The sequence below is a fragment of the Melospiza melodia genome, chromosome 1, assembly GCF_035770615.1.
Source record: "Melospiza melodia melodia isolate bMelMel2 chromosome 1, bMelMel2.pri, whole genome shotgun sequence".
In the NCBI taxonomy this organism is placed as follows: Eukaryota; Metazoa; Chordata; class Aves; order Passeriformes; family Passerellidae; genus Melospiza; species Melospiza melodia.
Window position 1 is genome coordinate 35,391,066 of NC_086194.1, and position 23,734 is coordinate 35,414,799.

The following is a 23,734-nucleotide window of genomic DNA, read 5'->3' on the forward strand; positions in this document are numbered from 1 at the left end:
CCATATATCTCATTGAGTTTGTTAATACATAGTAAGATAAGAATTAGAATACTCAGAAAAGGAGACTGATTATTGTTGTTAAGTGCATCAAAATTGTTTCTATTCTTGTATCTTTCACCTCTTCACCTACATCAAATTATGTGGTAGTGCAATTGCTTCCAATAATTACAAGAAGTGGAAAGTAGCTCTTATACAAACATGACCTTCACAGTAGATAAGGATCTATTCTGTTCAGAGAAAGGCAATACAGAAACATGGAGAAAAGTCCTATTTTCCTGTATGTGCAGGACTTGTTTGATACTAGTTGCCTGGACCAGCAAAGGGTTTCTCTGTCCAAAATTATTAGTGTTTATGGTTCAGTAAAAAAATTAGACACATGGTTAAATATTTAGTAGCTTTGTGTTCCACCTTTAGAAAAATTTAAATTAAACACTGTCATGTTCCAAAGTAAGAACATAATCATGATGGAAAAGAGAACTATACTGAAAATAGGTGTTTCAAATTGTATTCTCTAAGGCAAAATATTTGAAACTTGTTGATTGTTATTAAGAATGGTAAAACACACTGAAGTTCAATTTCACCTGAACTGATTCTGTATAATTTATTTTTTTAATAATAAAATCTAATGGCAGCTACATAGCTGACAGGTAATTTCAAAACCTTTATCAGTTTCCAATTACAGCTTAGAGCTCCACGATAAAAAACTTTGAAATCAACATAACAAGGAAAGTCTCTACCCCAGCAAACTCCCTATCTGAGGTTTAATTAAAATAGGATGTATGAGACAGGAAGAAAGAGGAAAGGACAAGTAGGATGGATGTTCATAAATTAGTCATAGCAGCAGCTTTAGCACTCACAAATGATGATCAGCCCATTTGCTGCATGTTTTTTTGCAGAGCTAATAAAATTCAATAGATGCCTCTAGTTTGTTCACCAATTGAAGGTGCAGAGCTAAAAATTGCACCAGGCATTAGGGGTCTCAAGCCTTCCTCTTTGGAGTATGAGCAAAAAAGCGAGAAATCACAGAGAGTCTTGAACTACACCACCACCTGCTGTTGCAATCATTATGACTCACATAATTTATTCATACCCAAATACAGTGTGCATCTGCTATTTATTGATATTTTGGTTTATTTTTCTTATTATAGCTTCTGCTTATATTGAATCAAGTTTCCAAGTACTGTGGATAGTGTATAAATATGGATTATATGTTTCTTATAGAGGCCTTTCCCTTTCACAGCATCAAAGAATGAAAAATGCATTTCCTCCCTTTCCAGCTAAGCAATATAAACATCAAAGGAAGGATTAGCATTTTAGGTCTTTGCACTCTAAATCTTTGTGTCATATGTCTTGCTGTCTCACACAGAACATTTATATTTCTATAACTATTACGTAATCAGAGCAGTCAGCCAAACGTCTTCACTTTCCTCTTATTTGCATAATTAATTAAATTCCGACATTTTTGCCAAGCTATCTACACTCACACTGAAATAACAACTGCCACTTTTCATGCTGAAATGAATTCACTACCAGGGACTCAAACTGCTGCTCTCCCTGCCCGGTGAAAGTTTACAGCACACAGTCAGCCCCTGCTCCTCTGCCACAACATCCCAGCCAATGTCAGATATTGTGGATTATGGCACATGCCAGAAACATAATCCCTGATGCTGTGACTGCAAAACCAGAAGGGCCTTGAGGATTGTGCTTCAGCCACCTACAAGGGCCTGGCTGCCAGGAGGCAACACAAACCTTGGCTGTCATATGGCGTGGAGAGGGCTTGAGGCTGAGGAGGCTCAAGATGTGCTGATTTCAAGCCAGATTCTTTTAGAAGGGCTCTTATGAAATGTCCCTGTATAATGGAGCCTTCAGCAGCTTAAAGATAGCAATATAAATGATTGTCTGCCTTGGATTAATTTCTTTCAGATGAAGTAATCCAGGCTGATACAGAGATTCATGTTACTACAGGTCTTATCTAGTGCCCTTTTTTTTTTTTTTTTCTCATCTATACTTGTGTTTTAAATCTCTTTTTCTGCAGCAGGAAGCATTCTGCCAAGTCAGTAAAATGAAAGAAATTCTATGCAGAGGTCTTTTCCTCCACTGTGAAAGTGCCTACTATGTTTAAAGTTGAATGAGAGGAAACCAGCATATTAAACGTGTGGATACCTAGCTATGCAATAAGCCATTTGGTCAATAGGGAAAAATCTGGCTTCTTGAAGGAAAGCAGCACAGCTCTGCCTGTTTTCCTTTATTTGTTATCTCTAGGTTTTCAACCCACTGTACAGAAGGGTGACTTTCTGCTTGCTTTTATCACACGGGAACAGTAACAACTCTTTGTCAGCTAGGGCTTGTCTTCACAAAATCACTGCAAGTCAGCTACGGTGGGATGGCCATGCAGAAGGCAGCGGCCTTTCTCATCTGCAGAGCCTTTTTTTGAAATAAGGATGCAAACCAGTACATACCAGTTGGCTGGAGAACCAAGGCCACTCCAGAGGTCACTCCACAGCACAAAAGCAGCACAGACATGTCCTCAGTTGTCAAAGTCACTATGTTTTGCACTGGTGGCTCTCCAAATGCAGGTCCTCATCCTGCTTACCCTTACAATTTTACCAAAATACATTCTTCCACCAGAGTCTGCATGACAATGAAATTATGCAGGTACCTACACAGTAACAGGTGTCAAAACACATGGTGAAAGAAAGTTACTTTCAAATACAATTTTACTTATTTTTGTGTTTGGTTCAACAGTTCTTGGCCTGCAAGCCTTATGATTTGCTGTAATTCCATGGTGTTCACTCATTTTTGTTTATTGGAGAACAAAATGTGTGTGAGCTTTAGCTTGAAAAGGAGTTTCACCATGCCAAAGTATAAGAGTGGATAATTAGGCTGCAGAAATATTCTAATACATTGAAAGTTTGGAGAAACATTTTAGGTATTTTCTGAGATTTATTTTTTTAATCAAGCAGCAATGGGTTTGTGTTCATTTAATATTCCAGCTATTACCTTGAACTTCCCATATGTATTAGTTTTTGGAATACAATGGCCTCTTCCACAGTGAGTCAAATTTTTAAATTATTTCAAATTTCATGCTGCTAGCTGAGTTTTAGCATTAGGCAGGCATTCACTTCTTTGGTTTATAGACTAGGATTGGTTTGCTGAAACTTTGTTCTTCAACAAACTCTTTTATCTCTTAATAAAAATAAATAATTAAATAAGATTTTAAAAACCCAAAACCTAAAGAAACAGCCCCAATAAACAAACATTCAAACTGGGTCAATAAAAACTACATTGAACCAATCTAGAAGCAAGGAAATCTTCAAGGAATCTTCCCTAGGAATGAAAACCAGAAAAGCTTTCAGATCTTTCTCATGCTTAATGCAAAGTATACAATTTTGTATTTTTCCTTTGCAACTCACTGCCAATGTCAAAGGCAGTGTTGTAAGGTCATAATACATAAGGAAATGTGATTTTTCTGAGTTCCTCAAAACTTTTGGAAGCTGCGACTTCTCATCAAAGTGCAGATATCATGGAAGCAGGCACTAAATTTAGCTCTATAGGGAGGGTAAAGTAGAAGATTTTTATCAGAGTTATATGAAGCATACACTTATGGAAAGCCCAGGAATAGTTTACATAAGAGTTTACCATTTAAAGTTTATTCTTGATACTAGGTATTTATATCATTAGTAATGGGTATATCTGGGCTCTGCCAAATCAGACTAGGGCAGAATCTGTTTACAGTTTCTGTAAAACAGAACTGAGATTTGATTGCATTGTCTTTACTTTGCACTTTTTGCACATAACAAGGCTACTTTTGTGTCATTTAAATTTGCTTCCCCTTTGATTAAGTAATTTCCCCTCTGGTGTAATGGCTTTTAAGTTCTTTGCTTGTAACAAGAAAAAGGCCATCCTGTCTTGAAATGTGAGTTTCTTTTAATCTACAGTACATTTCACTTAACTTTACTAATTTACATTTCAGTGTTGCAGCAACTGAGATTACACAACCTCATACCTGCTGTTACCACAAAAATTGCCAACAGTTCCTGGTTGATAGTTTCAAAGGTACACACACTCATAACCAGACATGTTCATACTCACTGGTTTTGGATAGAAAATACTCCATTTTCAATTACTGGGACATCTGGAGTAATCATTCTCTGAAGAAATTGCTCTCTTGATTTATCCAGATATATATATATGGGTGGAAAGATAATTTAAAATTAGTTAAGGAAATTCTTTTCTGCCTGCTAAGTCTCAGCAAAATGAGGGGTTTTTCTCTCTTTCAGGTTATTTGACCCTGTCCCTGCAGGTTCTGACAGTGTTGTTAACACCACCACATTTCACCAATCATTTGAGACACAATGCCAAGAGTTGCTGGAGAGACATGAGGGCAAGAGAGTGCTAGATTATGGAGGGGAAAATGAAGACATAGCAGGCTATGAGGAGGCAAACACTGGAAAGAGATATAGCAGATGGAGCAGGAAAAACGACCACGTAGGATACAAGGGAATCCCATTTGACTATTTGAAACATCACACACATTGCAAGTAACAATTTACTAGGACAGTCTTGGTGTTCCCTGTACTATTGGAGTATTTTCCTACACCCCAGGTATCAGCCTGATTTTATGACCTATCTGCCTTTCTCATTTTGCCCTTAACATCCGGCCTTCAAGATGCGTGACACAAAATATTTGGCCACAGACCAAAAAGCAGTGACACGCCTGTCCTGGTTTTATGTCCGTACGTGGCAATTTACAGATTAATGGAGTTAGTGCTAAAGCCTGGTTTAAAGCCCGTTCCGGCTCACCCGGGGCGAGCCGTGGTTACAAAATACAGCCCGGAGAAGGCAGCTGGCCTCGGCGGCGCTGCCCGGACCCCGCGGGGGCAGCGGGACCCGGCCCCGGGACAGCGGCACCGCTGCCGCCGCCGCCGCCGCCGCTAGAGGGGACTCGGGACCTGCTTTCCCGAGGAAAAACGGGAACCGGCTGCGGCTTCTAGGGAGCCCGGGCTGCGTTTTGGCTCCGCGGGAAGAGGCAAGCGGCTGGGAGCGGGTTACAGAGCGGGCAGGCGGTTTGCACGCTGCTTTGGGACGCGGAGGAGCTGGGTGGGTAAGGCTTAGATTGCCAAAGAAACTTTAATGCGCTTCCTCGCTCCCAAGGCAACTTTGTGTTAGAGACTCCCTGTTATGAAACATGGAAGGCTTTCATAAATCAGCGTCATGGCAAATAGGTTTTAAGCTTCTTACAGATCCCGTGCCAGCAAGACTGTGTGCCATGCCACTCGGGCGCCCACCTTCCTGTAGCCTTTCCACCCACGATTTTTAAAGTGAGATGGAAGCTTTGGCTGGCGATAACACATTGGAAAAGGGAATGAGAAGGACAGACAACAGGCGGAAACCTCCAAGTGATGCTTTCTCGGCTCTTCTTTCCCACTTGCACACTAAGACACAGGGCTGCGATCCCGGCCGGTCGGCCAGACCCTCCATGGATGCTGCAGCCGCCCCCCGTGTGCCCCAGAGCCCCCGTGCCGGGAGCGCTGCGGGGGGAGGCGGGAGGGAGAACCCGAACTGTGGCCAGGCCGGGGCCCCGCGCTCGCTGTGCACCTGGCGGGGCAAAACTCCCTGTTGGTGTCGGCCTGTTCTATGGGGTTTTTTACTAAGAAAAACGGATGTCAGAAGGGAGAAAAAAAAAAATGAAGAGGAAAAAAGGCGAAGGTGGGCGCTTGCCCGGAGGGAGCGAGAGCCCCGCGGGAACGGAGGGAAGCCCGCGGGGTCAGGAGGCGGACAAAGGGCTGTGAGGGCGAGGGGCGCAGCCCTGCCCCTAGCAGCAGCGGGGTCCGCGGCGGGCGGGGGTCGGCGGAGCGCAGCCCAGCGCGGAGCCCACGCTGCGGTCCCGGGGAGGGAGCACCGGCCAAGGCGCTCAACAGGCGCTGCCGCCCCGCTGGGACGGGCCCGGCCCACGGCGGGAGCCGCGCTCGCTGCCAGCCCCGTGCCAGGCGGCGGCGGCGGCGGCGGGGAAGGGGCTTGGCCGCCGCTCGGCGGGGCTGCCGCGCCGCCGGGGCTCGCCCGAGCGGGACCCACCCTGCCCGCTCAGCCGGGGCCGGCAGCCCGGCCGGCAGCGCCGCCGCTTCCTTTGTGTGCGTGAGGGGAGCTGCGGCGGGTCCCCCCGGCGGGCTGTCAGCGCTGCCCGCGAGGAGGCGGGGAAGGGAAGGGACGGGAAGGGAAGGGAGGAGGCGAGGGAAGGCGCTGGCAGGGCGGCTCTCGCGTCCCCGTCACAAGGTAAGCCCTGCTCCCCAGGGCGGAGAGAGGCGCTGGAAGCGCCGCGGGGCCCTTCGCCTGACCTGCCGAGCGGCTTCGCCCAGCCCCGGAGAGCGGCCGGCAGGGCTCGGCGGGTCGCCGCCGCCTCCTGCTCCCCGGCGGCGCGGGGAGCCGAGCGCGGGCTGCGGCGGCGGCTCGGCGCGGCGCGGCTCCGGCACTTTGCGATGGGCTGGCGGCAGCGGCGGCCGGACAGCAGCGGGGGCCGACGCGGGGCTCGCAGCTAAGGGGCGAGGAGGAGGGACCATGGCCGCATCCAGTAACTCCAGTTTGTCCGGCTCGTCGGTTTCCTCCGGTAAGTTTCTCCAGCGAGCGCCGCATTTCTCTCCTCCCTCCATTTTAGCAGGGAGCTACCTGTCTGCAGAGCGCCTCGCCGTCCCGCTCGCCCCGGCCGCGCCGCAGGCGCTCCCCGAGCCCCGCCGGGCGCTCCCCGGGGCGGCGCTGCCCCTGCCCGGGGTCGGCTGTCCCTCAGGCGGCACCGAAGGGGGAAACCGGGACGGGGGAAGCGCGGCGGGGCCCGGTTTGCCTCCCCGCCGCCCTGCCGTGCCTTTGTGTGGGGCGAGGAGAGGGGAGCCCCGCGCCCGGCTGCCTCGCCGCGGGAGCAGCATCCCTCTGGCTCGGGAAGGGGCGCGCCCGCGGCCGGCGCGGTGCCCGGAGCTCCCGGGGGTCGCGGGGCTCGGGGTGAGGAGGGCAAACAGGGACCAGCGCGCATCCTCTGCCCTGGTCCCCGCGGCACAGGACCGGCCCCGTGTCGCGACCCGGCGCGTCGTGGGGCTCTGGGGCGGACGGGGGTTGCCAGGCGTGCCACTTGGCGGGTGTTGTGGCACACCTCGCGTTTTCAGTGCTCCTGCAGGACTGGGAACAATTAAATTCCCGATCCACATTAAAAATGCTCCAGGTGACGGAGTGCCCCAGGGTTTCGGCCGCGGGTGTGAGGCGCTTGTGCGTGCTCTGGGTTTTGGGGATGCGGTGGGAGGCAGTGCGGTGCGGCGCTCACCGTGGGGGGCTGGCTGCGCTGCAGACCCGCAGGAGGGCAGAAAAGTTACCGTGCGTTTTAACCCGGGCAGCCTGAAATTGAAAGCAGTGATACAAGAGTGCCACTGCCTGCTGCTTAGCTCACGAGCAGTTACTGTAATATTTAAGTTATGAGAAATTGGCTGAGAGTAACATCCTGGCATTTCAGTGGGCTGAACGAGTAAATAGAAGCATGAACAACTTAAGGGTTCAAGGGACTTGTGGCTCAGTGTTTTATTTGAGGTGCCAGACAGATTTTTAAGAGCATTTCTTAAACATAGCAATATGTGCTGTGAACAGCAGACGAGCTCCTCTGACTATCAATACAACTCTAGCAAAATATAAATAAATGTAAAGGCCAATAAGCAACTACATTTTTTAAAAATACAATATATGTAACTTACACAGCATATTCTATGCCACTGTTCCAGTGTTCAACACTTACAAACAGATCTGAAGAAGGAACTAGGTCCTTAAAACATTTTTAAAATAGTTTTAACAAAAACCCACAAACATTGCAAGCCCTTATTGCCTTGACTCAAAAGCACCTGAATGAAGTAGGCATGAGAAATTCTGCTTTGTGTTCACATTCACAATGCAAGACTTGCAAGACCAAAATGAAAATAAGCAAGAATACAGCCAACTTTATGACTTATTAGTGGAGGTACTCATCTGGGCAATGCGGTTTTATTTTATGCATCATTTGTATATTTTTGCATCTAAGTTATGTGATAAAACCAGAAACAACTTTAAAAGCCCAGACTGGAACCTGTAACTCTCTTCCTTGGTGCTTTAACCATTAAGCTGCTGAAGCATGTCCCCAGCTTGGAGAAAGTGTGTAGCTCCCTTGCTCCATGAATCTCATAGTCTTTCTTCCATACTGCTCCAGTGTCTGTAGAAGAATACTGAATGCATCCCTCTGAATCCCCTCTGGCTTTTCTAACTCTGGGCTTCTTGTGGATCCTTCTTGTGGCTTGAGAGGTGTGCATGCCCTGCAGAGTTGGTTCAAATGCCTGAAATGCAGGGAAGAGTGGGAGTTCAGTTACATCCTTCGTGTGAGCAGTTGATGTCATCCAACTCCAGGTGGCCTCCTGCTCATCAGGTAAATCTAGTGCCAAAAATAACATCCAGCCAAGGAACTGAGATCTAGGCTTTAGCTGTACATCATCAAAAGATGCACATCAGGAGCTGACACATGACAGTACCCTGCTTTGTATGAAGCCCTTAGCTATGGCCTACAACGGTTTGTGGTTTGTCTTTTGTTTTGTGTTTTTGCAAGCGTGAGCACAGCTGAGCCTTGGCCCATGCCTGGGGCTCTTAGGTGCCACAGTCATACAGCTAATAAATACTGTCAAATATTTATTTTATAAAGCAACTGAGTGACCTTGACTTTCATAACTTATGACCTTGGAATGGTTTTTGGTTTTGTTCCAGTTTATTCAATCTATATTTCTTCTATGCATATACTAACCAGCAGTTAAATTTGCTGCAGCATGATAAAGTTGCCAATATTAGCAGACATACCATATCTGACTATGTGCAGCTGTATTCTGGCTGTCTGTGGTTTAGTCTTACAGCATTTTGTTTACATGGTCTAAACAAACAGTCTTGCCTTAAAACTTAGTTTGGTAGAATTTACATGTATGCTTAACATGCCAATATGAAGATTTCCAAATAGTGTAATTATTTCTATTCCACAGAAGAGGGGAGGTTATACTACATTCTACTAACACAAAAAGGAAGTGAATTTTGAGGTTGATAGCAGAAAACCATGCTGCAGAACTCAGGGCTACCACTTCTTACTAGTGCTGCCAAAGCTCGAGAATGTGTTACTACAAGTGACCAGTTGTGATGTAGCATTTCTGCTTCAGTTCCTGCCAATTCATGTCAATGAGAAAGTTAAACAGTTCAAATATAGAACAGCCCAAGAACTTTATGGTGTAGATATTCTGCTTGCTCACTTATATTTCTGTAAATGTACAAGTGGAATTTATAGTCTTCACTTGATCTTGTGTCTGCATTAAAGGAGAGAATCTGGTTATGTTCTGGAGTGGTTATTTATAAGCACTACCTGCCCACTGCCATGGCAGGGTGGTGAGCTGTACCTGTTGTACAGATGAGGAGCTAACATGCATGGAGGGCTATGACTTCAGCTATCCACTGGTGGTAAAGCAAATATTCATACTTAGGAGGCTGTTGTTCCTTTGATTTCACAGCTGGAGGACCAGTCCCTCCTTCAGAGCTTGTGTCTGTGGTCTGTGTGCTCATCTCAAGAGCCACTGTGAGGCTGCTAATTATAGGTTCAATAATATTAGGTTCTTGTTACAGGCCCCTTCTGACAGAAGCCTCTGAAGGACTTTTTTCAGTAGGCTGGCACTCACTGGTAACAAAATCTACAGGAGAGCCATGGGTATTTGTATTGTATTTATATATCATTTCTTCAAGCTCCCTGCTTTTGCTGACAGAACTTAAGCTGCCCTGACTACCAGGGCAGTTGTGTTTGAGGTGGCTGGGGGAGAAAGAAGGGCAATATTCTGGGGGAAGAAGGGGGCATGGTAAGCAATTACGTTAAGTATTCTTTTTTGGACCTTAGATAAATCTGCACATGGTATAAAAAGCTGATGTTATAATTACTTCCACTGGGAATTCCATTTTACTTTTCTGTAATCTCTTCTTTAACACATACCCAGGTGATCTATTAGCTGTATTCACTGCAAACCCCTAAATTTTCTCTTCTCCCAAGATGAAGTGCTGATTTAACTGCAAGCAGCAACTTTTCTCTCTCTCCTATCCTCTAAAGAAAACTGTGCATGTTTTTATGCTTTCCTTCATGCTGCAGTGTCCTTAAAATAGACATTCCCTTGCCAGTGCCCATCTTAGTCTTGACCCTTATTCTCACTCATTATAATCTTTCTTTTTAAAAACTTCTTTGCTGTTGCTGAAAATTCTCAGCTTTTTCCTGGCAAACAATCCACCTTTCCCACTTGGTCACTAGCTGCCTCCAGTTTCCTCCACCCAGTAGCCAAATACTGATTATACGGAACTGATGAACTTGAGACTTGACTTTCTGGAATGTAAATAGAAGCTTGAGTGAAGAGAGACCTTTGTGGCTGTGCCTGCTTTGCTTCTCAAAGAAGCAAGAAATGCAGCGTGTTTCCCACCTAGGCTGAGTGCAGTGGTATTCCTAGGCAGTGTTTCCCAGCTAGGCTTAGTGCAGTGATATTTCTTGCAGTGTTTCCCACCTAGGCTGAGTGCAGTGGTATTTCTGGGCACTGTTTCCCACCTAGGCTCAGTGCAGTGGTATTTCTTGCAGTGTTTCCCACCTAGACTCAGTGCAGTGGTATTTCTGGGCACTGTACTTCTTCATGCAGTTATGCCATCCAGAGTTAGTACAATGTGGCCATAAATGCCAGCTGGCTTTTAAATCTGCCATTCTGCTTGAGACGGCTTGTGCCAGATACCCTCCCTGTGGCAGGTGGATAGGTTGGATGGCTTGGGCTGTCTGTCAGGGAAGGGTCCACACAGAAGGTAAATGCAAATACAAGCCTGATAAATGATAAGGTGTAACCAGGCTGCCTCCGACAGCAGGACCCAGAGTGTGCCAAAACCTTTGCATGAGCCTGAGCCTGTGCTGTGAGAGTGGCAGCACTGCAGGAATTCAGGTGAGAACCCAAGGCAAATATGTAAATGTACATGCCAGCGTACCCAGTATTTTGTTTCTTCTTTGAGCTCCAAAGACAGGTTTGCAGGTGTTAGGCTGAAGGGATAGCTCAGCACCTTTCTGCTTCCCATCTGAACTGGTGCTTCTTCTTGTGCTGAAGCATTTTGAGTAGTATCTGTCAGTAGAGCAGGTGATGGAGTTAAAACACAAAGGCAAGCTTTCTGCTACAGGCTGAGAAGGGCTAGTGTGTTTTGTCAGGGCATTTTTGCTTTTCAGCTGGGTCCACTGCTCTAATGAAAGATAGCTGCTTCTCCCCCCAGTCCCCTCTTTTTGCAAACTCAAGTACTGTATTGAAGACTGTTACAAAGTAAAGTCACCGATTATTGATAGTATTTTTTAAAATTGAAAACTAAACATTTTTCTGTCCCCAAGCTCAGAGGAAAAGGCCTTTAAGTATCATTTAAGAACTGATCCTTATTAATTAATAATTAATTTTATGGTTCATAAACTAATATTTGCAATAAATTGAAAGGCAGCAAATTGTTAGGTTTTTTAAAATAAATGAGCATGAGTTGTTTAAAGAAAACATAATTCTCAACTGTTGGCTTTTACACACCCTCTACTTTTTAAGAAGGATTAAAAAATGCTTATCAAGGGAAGAAAAATCTTTGATGATTCTAGTGACTTAACAAGGTCAAAATAAAATATTAAAGGCTCATGACTCTCTGGGGGTCATGAAGGTGCTATGATGTGAAATAGGCAGATATATTATAAAAATGAAAGTCAGCATGGACCGATTTTAATTAAGATGCAAGCAAGTGGGAAAAAATGAAATTACTGTTGTACAGAGATTCAGAGAGACTCTAATTGGGAAAAAGATTAGTAAATGAAAATAGATGTTTATTCTTAATGATTTAATAGAAATAGTGTTGTGAAAGTGGCACATGAAAGCTATTGAAATCATGCTGTCATTATGCTGATAAGGTACTGCTTTTGATTTTTAAAAGGGCAATAATTTATTTTTTTTTATTTCTGTTCCTCATGCCAAGCGTCTGCTGGCCAGGGTGTTCTTGCTCTAAATTAAAGCTGAAGTCTTTTGTATCTGATGATTACAAAGAACTCACCATACTTATTAAAAATAATAAAAATTCAAAAGGGAAAAAATGCCATAGTACTCCATTCTGATGTAGTGATTGATTCAACAGTTAGTTACCGACCATGTAGCTGTGATTATTGAGAATAAAATAGCCTGGAAACTGGTACAATGCGTGTCTGCTTCACAATTCAGCTTATAATCACTCATGCTCTGTAAAGCAAAAGTCTTGTTCTTCTTAGGGCTCTGCCTGTCTCACAGACATATGCAGAGGATCAGGTGAACAGCCTTTCATGCTGTCATGCTGATGACCTTTTTGGACATCCGTTCCATTGGAGTTCTTGCCTCCTGTCTGATGGTTCTAAGGAAGCTTGCATTTGCCAAATGCTGAGTGACTGTAGGCAGGAATATTTTTACATTGGTGAATGTCACAATGAGATCTCTTGTATCTCTAAGTCCATAATGTTTTACATGTCTGAAATCATAATGATTTGCCTACTGTGGTACATAGGCAAGTCTTAAACCTGGGGTTTTGGATAAAAAAAATAACCCTTTTTTCAAAGTTGATTTGTTTATATACATACCTTTGGCTAAAGGGCAGCGCTGGCTGGATTGGCCTCACTTACAGCATTGAATGCTGGCAGAAGCTGTTCCCATGCTGAGGAGCCAGTCTGTTGTCACTCGTTCTTCTCTTCTCCCAAAGGAAGAGATACTGAGGAGATTAAATATTTGGAGAACGCTGTGTTAGGGAATGGCACATTTATATTGCACCAAAAAGCTTTTGTTGCAGGGAAATGTAGCAGGATTTATACAAGAAGCTATAAATCTGAAATTCTATAAATATCGTATTTTTTACAGGTGTAGTCACAGTTTGTCCAAGAATTATACAGTATCTAGTGCAAATGTGTAGTTTTAACTACTGTGAATAATGACCCATTCTTGCTGTCTTTTTCTGACCTTTGATTATGAGAATGTAAATTTGAATGTTGCATTTGGAGGTGGTTATTACCAACTATGAATCATGTAGAATTCAGCAATAATTGTTTCATCACCCTGTTTTACTCAGCAATAGTCTAAATCCTAGGGCTGGAGGGTGAGTGTATCCCTGCAGAAGGGAACTGATGTTGCAATAGTGCTCTCATAACATTAACACACTTCAAAGTTTGCCAGTGAAACTTGACAGTGCAGGCTGATGTACTTGGTAAGGTAAGGAGAGGTTAAAGGGTTTTTAAAATTCAGAAGAATACACAAGTATCACAAGCCTTGCTTCTGGTGTTATTGATCAAGGTCATCTCAGAAGAATCAGTTCAGTAAATACGATATCTGTTCTGAGGATATCTTTGTCAGGCAGTCCAATTCCACGGAGACGAGGTGTTTCCAGTGTGGTGCTATTACTGACAGGGTAGAAAGTACTAGATGGGGACTGTCTTATCATCACTAAATCACGTGTCACCTGCTGTGACCTGTGTGTCAAGTCACATTTCTCAGTTTCTTCTCACAAGCTTGTCATGTAGCTATTCCTCTCCTTCCTTTTCTTCTTCTTGTTGGCTGCTTAAACATCACTTGTATCTTTTAGATGAAGTAGCTTTTAGGTGTCTTTGTGGTGTTACACTTTTTATTTCATCATGGAACAAAAATGGATGTTAGGAGAGATGGAAATCTCAGTCTGTAAATGCGGCTCAGTTGTTGAGCAGATGTTTAATTGCTAAAAATTTGTCTTATCTTGACAGATCAATTGGTTCAATGTTTGGCTTTGTGTCTGGCAAGGGAGAAAAATGGCAAGTACACATCATGTAAAGGTATATTGGGCACAGCCATTGCAAAGGCAGACACAAGTTCCCTGGAGAAGTTCTTCTCCAGCAGTGTGCTGTGTGCCAGAGGATGTGTGCTGTGGTCAAGAGCAAAAGAAGCCTAACAGTTCTTTCAGCATTAAGTTTGCCATCAAAAGTCATGGATATTTGCTGTCATATTTTTCTGCTGTCTGAAGCTGCACTGATTCCGCCTTAATTCCCCAGTAAACTAAATCAGATTGCCCCAAAGGAAGGAGGAAAGGATGGGGAGATCATGACAGACCCAGACTCTCAATTTTGTGAGAGACACATAAAATTTTCAATTTTCAGCTTCTCCAAGGCATTGATATGGTTGCTGTTGTGTGGCTGAACCTTACCTTTCTGTGCATGTAGCACCTGTAATATTTTGGCACATTCCACAGTGCTGTAGCTGCACAGACAGTGCCAGCCCTTGTGTGTCCCATTTTTAAGCAGTTACAGTGTGTGTAAGCATGTATAACTTAATAGCAAACCATATCCTCTCCTGGTGTTGAGGGTTAGGCATTGCCTAGAGCAGACACATAGCTGTGGACCTCTTTGTCACGGAAAATTGGGGATGCTGCTGGCTGACCTGGGCTGTTAGCACATTTAGATAACTTTGCAGCAGAAAGATCCATCTACTGCTGTTAAGCACAATGATAGCAGCCCTGCCTGAAGTCCCTGAGCTGTATGTGAGCTGGGAAGCTGGTGAAATATGTGCGCTATAAAGCTGCTGTGTTCTTTAACGCTTCCTTATGTATCTGCTGATAGCCACTGTGGGAGATAATCTACCGATCTGACCTGTCACTGCGGTTCTTATCTGTCGGGCTGGTGGAGTTACTGCTGCTGAGTCAGCACACCTTCACTTCTAGTCCTGAGTTCTGAAGCCAAGGGCTCCTAAAAGAGAGGAAAAATTGGGGGCAAGTTTAAAATACGGAATGCTGACGTTATGCTTTGCAGGTTAAAAACAAAACCCAAACCTGCACCTGTGTTACGAGGAGACCTGATAGGAAAATCTTACTAATCATGTGCTGTGCTGAAAAGTATATAAATTTGTCTCAAGCTCCATTTCTTCTTTTGATTGAAAGGCTTTTTCCTGCTTCTCCTTTGCCTTGTGAATACATGAACCAGCTGGATTTATGATCCAGCTACAGCTGGATCACATTTCATTCTTACTGATTCCAAAATTAAGGCTAGCAATTAATGAACTTTCAAGAGCTAGAACAGAAATTTTCATATATGGTTCCTCAAAGCTCCAAGATTTAGGGCTTAACAAAAAAACTGAATGCTGCAATCAAATTTTTGAAATTCACAGAAGTGTAATAAAGCTAAACAAATTATTTGTAGAAGATTTGTTTGTTGATGAAAAACCCTCTATGAAGACAAGTCTTGACCCTTCAAGCTGCTTGGTCCCTTCTGTTCCCACTTCACTGAGTTAGTAAATCAGCAGCTACTGGATGGGATAGCTGCTTTTCTGAGTATTTTTATGCAGTTTCCATTAAAATAGCATCTGCTGTTAGGATGGGACAAATTATTATAGACTATGTGGTATAAGTCCCCTCATCCAAGTACATAACTTATTTAATATTTATTTTATATATATATGATTTATTATATATATATATATATTTTATGTTTTTAATATATTTATATATATATATATATATATATATAATGATGAATTTCTAAAGATTATGTACAAGACTCAAATTATATGTAATTTCTATAAATACCTGCTTCTTGAGGGAACATACTCTCCATAACTCCTGACCTTCTGCCAGGCAAACCAGGATGATGGACAGCTTCTCTATTTGTTTTATTTTGCAACCTGAGGCATGTGGTTAGAATGTTTCATGTTGACAAATGTATTTACTGAAAGAATATTGAGCCCTTTGATGTCTTAACAAAAAATTGATAGACAAATTTCAATTCTAAGATTCCTCATGCTCCTTCATCTCTAGTGTATTGGTGTATGTTGGAAATTTTGCTCAAGTTTAGAGATAACTATAAATAATGAAATAGAGCTGACTGTCATGGGTGGAATTTAAGGCTGGAAGATATATTAAGCCATGGAAATAGCAATTGACAGGCGTGCTTTCTTCTCCTGTTCCATTATGACACTAAAACCAGCATTAAATCAGTAAACCATTGAAAAATAAAGTTAGCTGGAGGATGGAGGTAAGAGATGTTATACTGGTGAGTATTCACAAAGTTATGTAGACAAAAAAAAATTAGATGTTTTTAATTTGGTTGTACAGAAAGAAAAATCTGGATCCTGAACTCTTTTTACAAAACAGGTTGCTGTATCAGTCCAGATTATTTACCAGGGTGGAAATGCATGGGTTTTGTATGTAGAATTGCTGGTCATTTTGGCAGTGGATGAGTACACTAAGCATGGGAGAGAGAAAGCCTCATAGAAAATGTTGAATGCGGGGTTCAGGCCTTGCCTTGCATGAACAGACGAGCTCTAAGACATAGCATCAGTCCCTGGCCACAAAAAATTAGGTTGCAGCCCCTTTTCCTCCAGTTGAACCAACAGGTGACTGTCAAAGTGAAGAATTATCCTGTACTGTGGTGGCATTTTAGGTACATATGTGATACAATAGCATTTCTATAGTACAAAGTTTCAGGGTTTTATGGAGCTCTGCAAGAGCTGCATTTCCATCCACACTGTGCCTGGAGTGACCATCTGGTGGCTTTCCCTATAGCAGTTTGGATGATTTCTCCTGCAATTTGAAGAAGTATTGTGAATACATGAGGTTTTCTGGGCATGCTGTTGGGTAGCATGGCTGGCTAGCACTTTTGCACAGTGCTAAGCAGTTGTTTTATTTCCTTTCAGAGTTGATGGATTAGTTCCTTCAATAAGCTCCAAGAAAGAAAACCCATGAAACTCTCCTCCCAAATCCATTAAATTGCCTTATACCATTGATTTTAAAAATAAATCTGAAGAAATGAAGTAGAAGTGCAAAACCAGAGTTAAGTGTATTATTTTTAATGATTAATGTAACAGTAAATCTTTAAGCACTGGCAACTTAAGAAATCAGCACATAGTGTGTGATTTCCTCTAGCATTACAAAATATGGCAAATGCATACAGGTTATATATATGGGCTTGTTTGCACATGAAAGCTATTTTTAAAAATGATTGTAAAAGCTATACCGAAAAAAAAAATATTTTCAGATATGGAAATATTATGGAATATTTATTCTGGAACAGCTATTCCTGAATATTGTTCAGTTATGTTACAGTAATGTAGATCATTGACTTAAAAGGTGTAGAAATACAGCATTAATTATACTCATTCGTTGAGTAACACTCAGCTTCTCATCTTTCATTTTCCTTTCTGCTGGATATATTCTTGGAAGCTCTCTACTCCCTTTTTTCAGAGACAGAATGCATTCCTGGCATCAGAAATTTAAAACTGAGCCTACCATTTTCAAGGTTTTTTTCCTCCTTTTATTTAGTTTTGTGTTGTTTAGCCCAAGAGCTGGTCACATGATGGTTTAAGTATTAAAGGATGAAGCAGAGATAAAGATGATAAATTTCAGAGTAAAGGCTTGCTAAACAAAACAATTCATTATTAGGTAGAAGTGTTCATAGGCATGTGAGAGGTGCAGGCAGGGCTGGAGGTCTACTTTGCTGAATGTTGTTGAACAGGGTATTATAATTACTACTGTATAATTTATGCTGACAATACACTTATATAGAAATCAGGTGAAAAAGCCTCAGAGAAGTTGGTAACTGTATAAATATAGAATAAATGCCTGTTGGGAGAACAAATCTTGCAATTTGAAAAATGCTAGGAGCATGAGGGTAGTGTGTGTAAACTACAGTTGAAATGGTGAAGAACTGGCACACTTTTGCTAATGACATGTATCAAAATGTGTGTGTGTATGTTTATAAAGCTAAATGGAATGAGAATGTTCAGGAAAATAGCAGAAATTTGCTCCCTGCCCACCACGAGCCATTTCTACTTTAATTCTGTTAACTGAGAAGAAGGAGGCACATTTTCTCTAAAGAGTCACTGCAGAGAACTTTGGCTTGTGGAAAACCTTTTTTGTCTTGTGTTTGTTTTAGGTCTCTTGATCTCTTTTGGTTTGATGAATGTGTGTCATCACTTGGTGTTACAATTGCTTCCTCTAGCTCAGATGTGACAGTAATAAATACATTCACTGAAAAGTGTAATTTAAAATTTATATTATTCACAGTTATTGGCAAGTACTGTAGCCTAAGTGATGAAAATGAGGGAGAGTCTGGCTCAGGTTGATTTTTTAAAAAAGAATTTATTTGACTTATCAATATGTATAATAAGCTTATGAAAATAGACTTTTCAAAAATTAAGTAAGAAAAAACTCAATATAAAGTGATTGTAAGTGTAATTGAGTAGTGTAATTTACTTTCACTTTACAGGAAAAAGCTTTCAGCTCCACCTCTTAAGCAGCTTTAGAAAATGGCACACTGACTCCTGGCAGTAGTGTATTGATTGAAAGTGTCCAAAGCATCTAGGAAGCAGAAGTGTACATAAATTTGTCTGAAAGGCATGTGTTTTGTAAAAGAAAACTCCATCACTGTCTAGCATTTGTAAGAAGTATATTAACTTCAAAAGTACCGGAAATACTATAATATATAATTAAAAGCTTGGTAGCAGCAGGATTTCTTTAAAAACTCTTTTTTTCACCGCCCTGTAAATACTTAACTAATCTTCACAGCACCTGTTTCACAACTGGGAAGAAATTAGGCAGAAAAATGGAACCACTCAGCTACTATCATGAATAAAATTAAAGTCTAAATAGAAAAAAAATAGAAGATTCATCAGGAAACATTCTTTGTTCATCAGCAAATGCATTGTAGTCCCTCCTCAGACCTCATTGGGATATAAAGGATATATTTTTTCCCCCATTCATATCATCTACCTTATTTTGGTGTTGTGTAATAATGCATCCTAATTTGTCTTACACGTTTTTGGTTCTTTTTATTAAATCTGTTTACAACATGTTTTGTGTCAGTAAAGTTTAGATAGATTTCTTTTTGTTTACTGCTCCTTTCTCACATGTGCTGTCTTCCCCCAGATGTAAAGCTTTTCTATGCTTAGGCTTGGGGTTAGGTAGATTTATGCTTAAAGCAGGTAAGTAACTGCAAGCGATGTCAATCACATGAACAGTGTTATCCTGGATTTATGTTCTAACAGTTACTTAGTCTGATGCTGACTTTCCACATCCTTGATGATCAGACTGTTCCAGAGTAAACATTTCAGAACAGATTTATTCACTGCTACGTACTTAGGGAAGTTGGTGCTGTTCATTTCTGGGGCTGTGGAGCACCATTTGGAATAGCAGCTGCTGAGGTAGCGATTTGGGCATGTTCCCTACCATCCCTGAAAGGAGAAACATCGTGGGCGCACAAAACCTTTCCAAAATATCAGTGACATGCAAGCCTGAAAGCATTTACATATTTTAGTTGAACAGATTTTTTTCCCACCATGAATATGTTTATCTTGCTTGCAGATACTGAGTCTGTTTGTGAGATGTCAAGCAGGAATGACTTCAGGACTTTTTGTATATCTAGAGCTCCCATAAGCTCAAGAGCAAGGGCATTTTCTTTCTGATTACCTGCCAGGTTGTGACAAACTTAAAGAAATATGATCTTATGGGTAAGACTTAGTAGTCAGCTCAGTTTACTGTATCCTGTGATTTATTGGAGCCTGCAGTCCATGTAATGGGAGATGCCAGCTCTCATTTGAGGGAACTCTAGGAAAGAATGAGAAACTCATCTTCAGGCCTGTACCAAATTTCTGAAATGCTGAGAAAAAAAGAGCTTTGTAGTGAGGTTATTACCTGAAACCAAACCAAATTTTAAGCCAGCCTGTCTTCATCCCATTGCTCCTCCAAAAACAGCCAGACCTTCACCCTTCTGTCTAGTAAACACACCAGTGTTTTATCTGTAATCCTAAGGGGCCTAACCTTGGGGACAATCAGCTGGGTCCTTCCTTCCTACATCAGAGATTCTGCCTGTAAGTCTTCTGTGAGAAGTTCTAGCAGTTGACCTGTCAGAGCAGTGTTCAGTTCCTGGCAGTGAAAAGGGAATCAAACCAGATCTGCAAATAAATGTCTGAATCTGCAGTGCTACTGTGGGGTTTATATTGTCAGAGGTGTATTTCCTTTGGACAGGCTTAGTAAGAGGAATATGAAAATCAGCCTTACAGTGGTAAAAGTATGAGGAGACTATCTCTAACCCTCTGCAGAACTTTGTCAAAATGTCTTGCTTGTGCTGGTCCTTGCTCTCCCTGCCTTTGGAAATATTAGAGTAAATGTATGAGAGGGCAGGTGAGCCAAAAAATATGAAGGGGGACAAAAAAAAAATTCCTGTAAGATGACTTTGTCTCCATTCTGTTTTCCCTGTTCTGTGTCCCTTTGCAGGATATTAGGCCATGCTGGGCAGCTGGCTGTAGCACAGCAGGCAGAACGGCCACTAGAGCTTGTTTGTGTGGGAAGAGCTGCAGCAGTGGCCACAGGCTCCTGTGTCCTGTGTCCATGTCCTCCTTCCACCTGCGCCACCAGCCAGTGCTGCATAAGGATGGGGAAAATGCATGGAGTAAACTCCTGCAGGATATTCTGCTGGCACCCAGAAATCTGTGGCTTGGGAACTTCCTGAGACAAAAAGCTGGGTTCTGAAGTTTAATATATATTTTTTATTCTTGCATTTGATGTCATGAATTTGGTAAGTTGTTGTGCAGAGCCATGTAAACTTTGAACATCCTGTGAGGAAGAGCTCCAGACTTTGAATGTGTGGTGCAAAAAGATGCCTTTTTGATGCTTTTGAACACATGTGGCTAATTTTATTTCATACACTGTACTTCTGTTATTTCAATAAACAGTAAAAAATATTTTTTTATACACGTGTGAAATCTGAAGAAGCATAAAGCCCTTTATCATTATGCCACCATCAGCTCTTTTCTAGCCTGAAGAGTCAGAGGGTACTTGACCAATCCTTGTTTGGAGTGGCCTACCTGTCTGGTCATCTACATTTATTACTCTTTTCCTGTCCTCAGTTAATCTTATAAAAATGGACCAGAAATTAAAACAGTCATCATGCAATGAAAGCATTTCCTATTTATTCCACTGGAGTTAGAATGTGTTCTTGGTTCCTTGGTATTTGCTTTCTTTTTTCATTTGTATTTTCATGCTTTTATGAGAGTTGTGTTGACTTGCCTAATATAACATCTTACCATGTGTCTGCCAGTACTGTTCTTTTCAATAGTTTCTATCAATTTGAGACTGTCTGGGGTTTTTTTGGGCTTTGTGTTGGGGCCCTTTGTAAAATGGTCATGGTGCAAGTCATTTTGCAGTCCTTTGCGTCTGAGGCAGTTTTAAAAGAGGCAGTTACTCAGAGTGCTGGTGCTGTTTTATCCATGAGTTCCTTAAGAATGCTTTCATAGTATCTTCTGATCTGTGCAAGTTGTTGTTGTTCATACATTCATTCTGTAGCCTTTTCCACTGAAATCTCCATGTAAAATGGATGATCTGACCAGTACCTCACAAAAAAATGTTCTGACATGTCAGCTTCTCTTGGTTCTGGGTTCTCTGTATGCAGAGCTCAAAATACTTATTTTCTGCTCTAAGTGCTGCTTTTATCCCTTGATCATCTCTTGGTCAGACTGACAGGTTTTGCATTCAGATGTGAACAAGGGGCTGTGGTTAGTTCTTCTCACAGTCATTTTGCAAGCTGTCTTCTGACTTACTGAATTGTGGTTTAAGTTGGCTTTCGTTTTGGGTTGATTTTTAAAAATAATTTAGCCAACAATAGGTCATGAGTCTTCCTACTTCCTTCATTTGGACGTGACACCAGCTTTATTTGCTTCTTACAGCCTCTCATACCTTGCTGTTCAGCTACACTGGCTTGCTTTACCACTTTCCCAAATCTTTCTGTGCTGTGTGGCATGTATTTGCACTCAGCCTCCAGCATGGTATCCCAGTTTACCATATTGCCTGGGTAGGTTTAATTCTCTTAGCTTCCCCATTTAGCTAGTTTCCTTTTAGCAATATTTATTGTATCCTCCAGGGTGACTTGAAAATCAGATTTTGAAGGTTTTATCAGTCCTGTCAAAATTTCCTGGTGTATGTATCAACATCAGCTACAGTTACAAACCCATTAAAAATGTCCAGACTGTAAGAACTGAGTGTGACTGTGTAAGCATGTGTGTCTGTTCATCATAGGTAGGGAGCAGATAATTGTTCTTGACAAGAGGAATAATTTTAAGTGTAGAATATAGGCAGTCAAAGCTGGGTTTTGTTTGTTTTTATCAGGCTCTAAACCAGCAGAAACTGTCTCTTCAGGCGTGATGCTGCCAGCTTCAGCTCCTCTGGCTGCCTGAGGGTCAGCCAAGCTGCCTTTGTACCCAGAGTCTGGGAAGGGAGATCTCAGTTTTGACCTACTGTGGTTTGGAATTTGGATGGAGATGGTTTAGCAGGACTGCTTGTACAATTAGACATACTTTTTTTGGAACCAAAGTGGAAAAACTTTATTCCAGGAAGGATCTGGATCACTCCCCTAAAACTGCATGTCTTAGTCACATCTGACTGTCAAAAATCCAGCTGAGGAGTCAGTAAGTGTTAGCGAAGAGCCTTAATAAGTGTGGACTGATGTGGTCCAAACAAGTTTAGTAAAGTCCTGACACTTAACTGTGGTATTGTTTTTGATGAAAAAGCTTTTCAGAGACTCAGAAGCATAGGGGTAATGGATTAGGTCTCATTAGCATAGGTCTTATGGATTGCACCATAAGACACCACTAACACTGCAGCTCAAAGGGAAGAGAAACTGAGAGGGATTCGTGATTTGCAAATATTTTAAAAGAAGGTAAAAGCATTTCAAAGATGAAACAGTGAACAGGCATTCTTCTTTAAACTAGAATGAGTCAGTTTGTTTAAATATAATGGTAGACTACAGAAACATATACATGCACTCAGAAGCTGTCACATTACCCAGCCATTAATCTTGATCTGACCTGTTCCAGGCAATAAGCGCTTGCTCTGTAAACTTTCTTCTTTAAACTTCAAATGTGAGCTCTCTTTATGATAATATATTTTTTTTCCATGCTGACTTTCTGAACCTTCCTCTGTGGGTTTGAAATTTACAACACTGAGCTTTATCTGAAAGCAAATTTATTTTTAGACCTTGCAAGAGAATAGCTCAGCTGTGTGAGTAATGTGCAGAGACCGAGCAGCCTGGAAATATTCCTCTCTGAGAAGCGCCTCTTGGCTGGCCACAGCACCTTTCAGTTTCCCCATGACACAAAGAGGTATAAGGTGTGTGGTTTCAGGTTGCTTACTTGTAGTTTATTAACACTTTTTATATGATTGTAAGGGGTGGGGCTCTGTGTTAGTTAAGGAAAAGCAGACACTGAAATGTGTTCCTGTGAATGGCAAGGGAGGTCCATTCCAGAAGCAGCAGAAATAACACCCCAGAGGCTTCCACCTGACTGGGGTGATGTGTCCTCACCTCTCCCTTTCCTGAGGCATCTCCTTGGGGAGTATGCTCCTCCCGAGAGCACCTGCCATGCTGTGTGTAGCTCCCCTCCATCTCAGCCCTTGCTCCCTATTTTCCCCTTGATTATGGCAACCCTTTTCACCTTGCTCGGAGTAATCCCCAGCACTGGAGAGGATGTGCGGAGTGGGGTCACAGTGTGAAGCTCCAGGAGGCAGCTTGAGCAGCTGAATACCTTGATGGTGGCAGAGAGAGGTGGTGTCCCAGCCTGCTGCCTGCTCCTGGTCCCTGCTCTTCCCGCTGCCGCGCGTTCGCGGCGCTGGCACGCCTCTTGTCCTTCTGTGAGCTGGCGGCCAGCACTGCTTGGGA

General features: G+C 42.5%; 1 protein-coding gene across 1 annotated transcript in view; it reads left to right on the forward strand.

Moving 5' to 3' along the window:
- Positions 1–6,490: 6,490 nt before the first annotated feature.
- The window catches only part of CHN2 (chimerin 2), a 158,284-nt gene continuing 141,040 nt past the window's right edge, over positions 6,491–23,734 (forward strand). Inside the window, exon 1 of the mRNA XM_063153720.1 lies at positions 6,491–6,604. Within this exon, the coding sequence (XP_063009790.1) occupies positions 6,556–6,604 (49 nt within the window). The 5' untranslated portion in view covers positions 6,491–6,555. The remainder of the gene's footprint in view (positions 6,605–23,734) is intronic.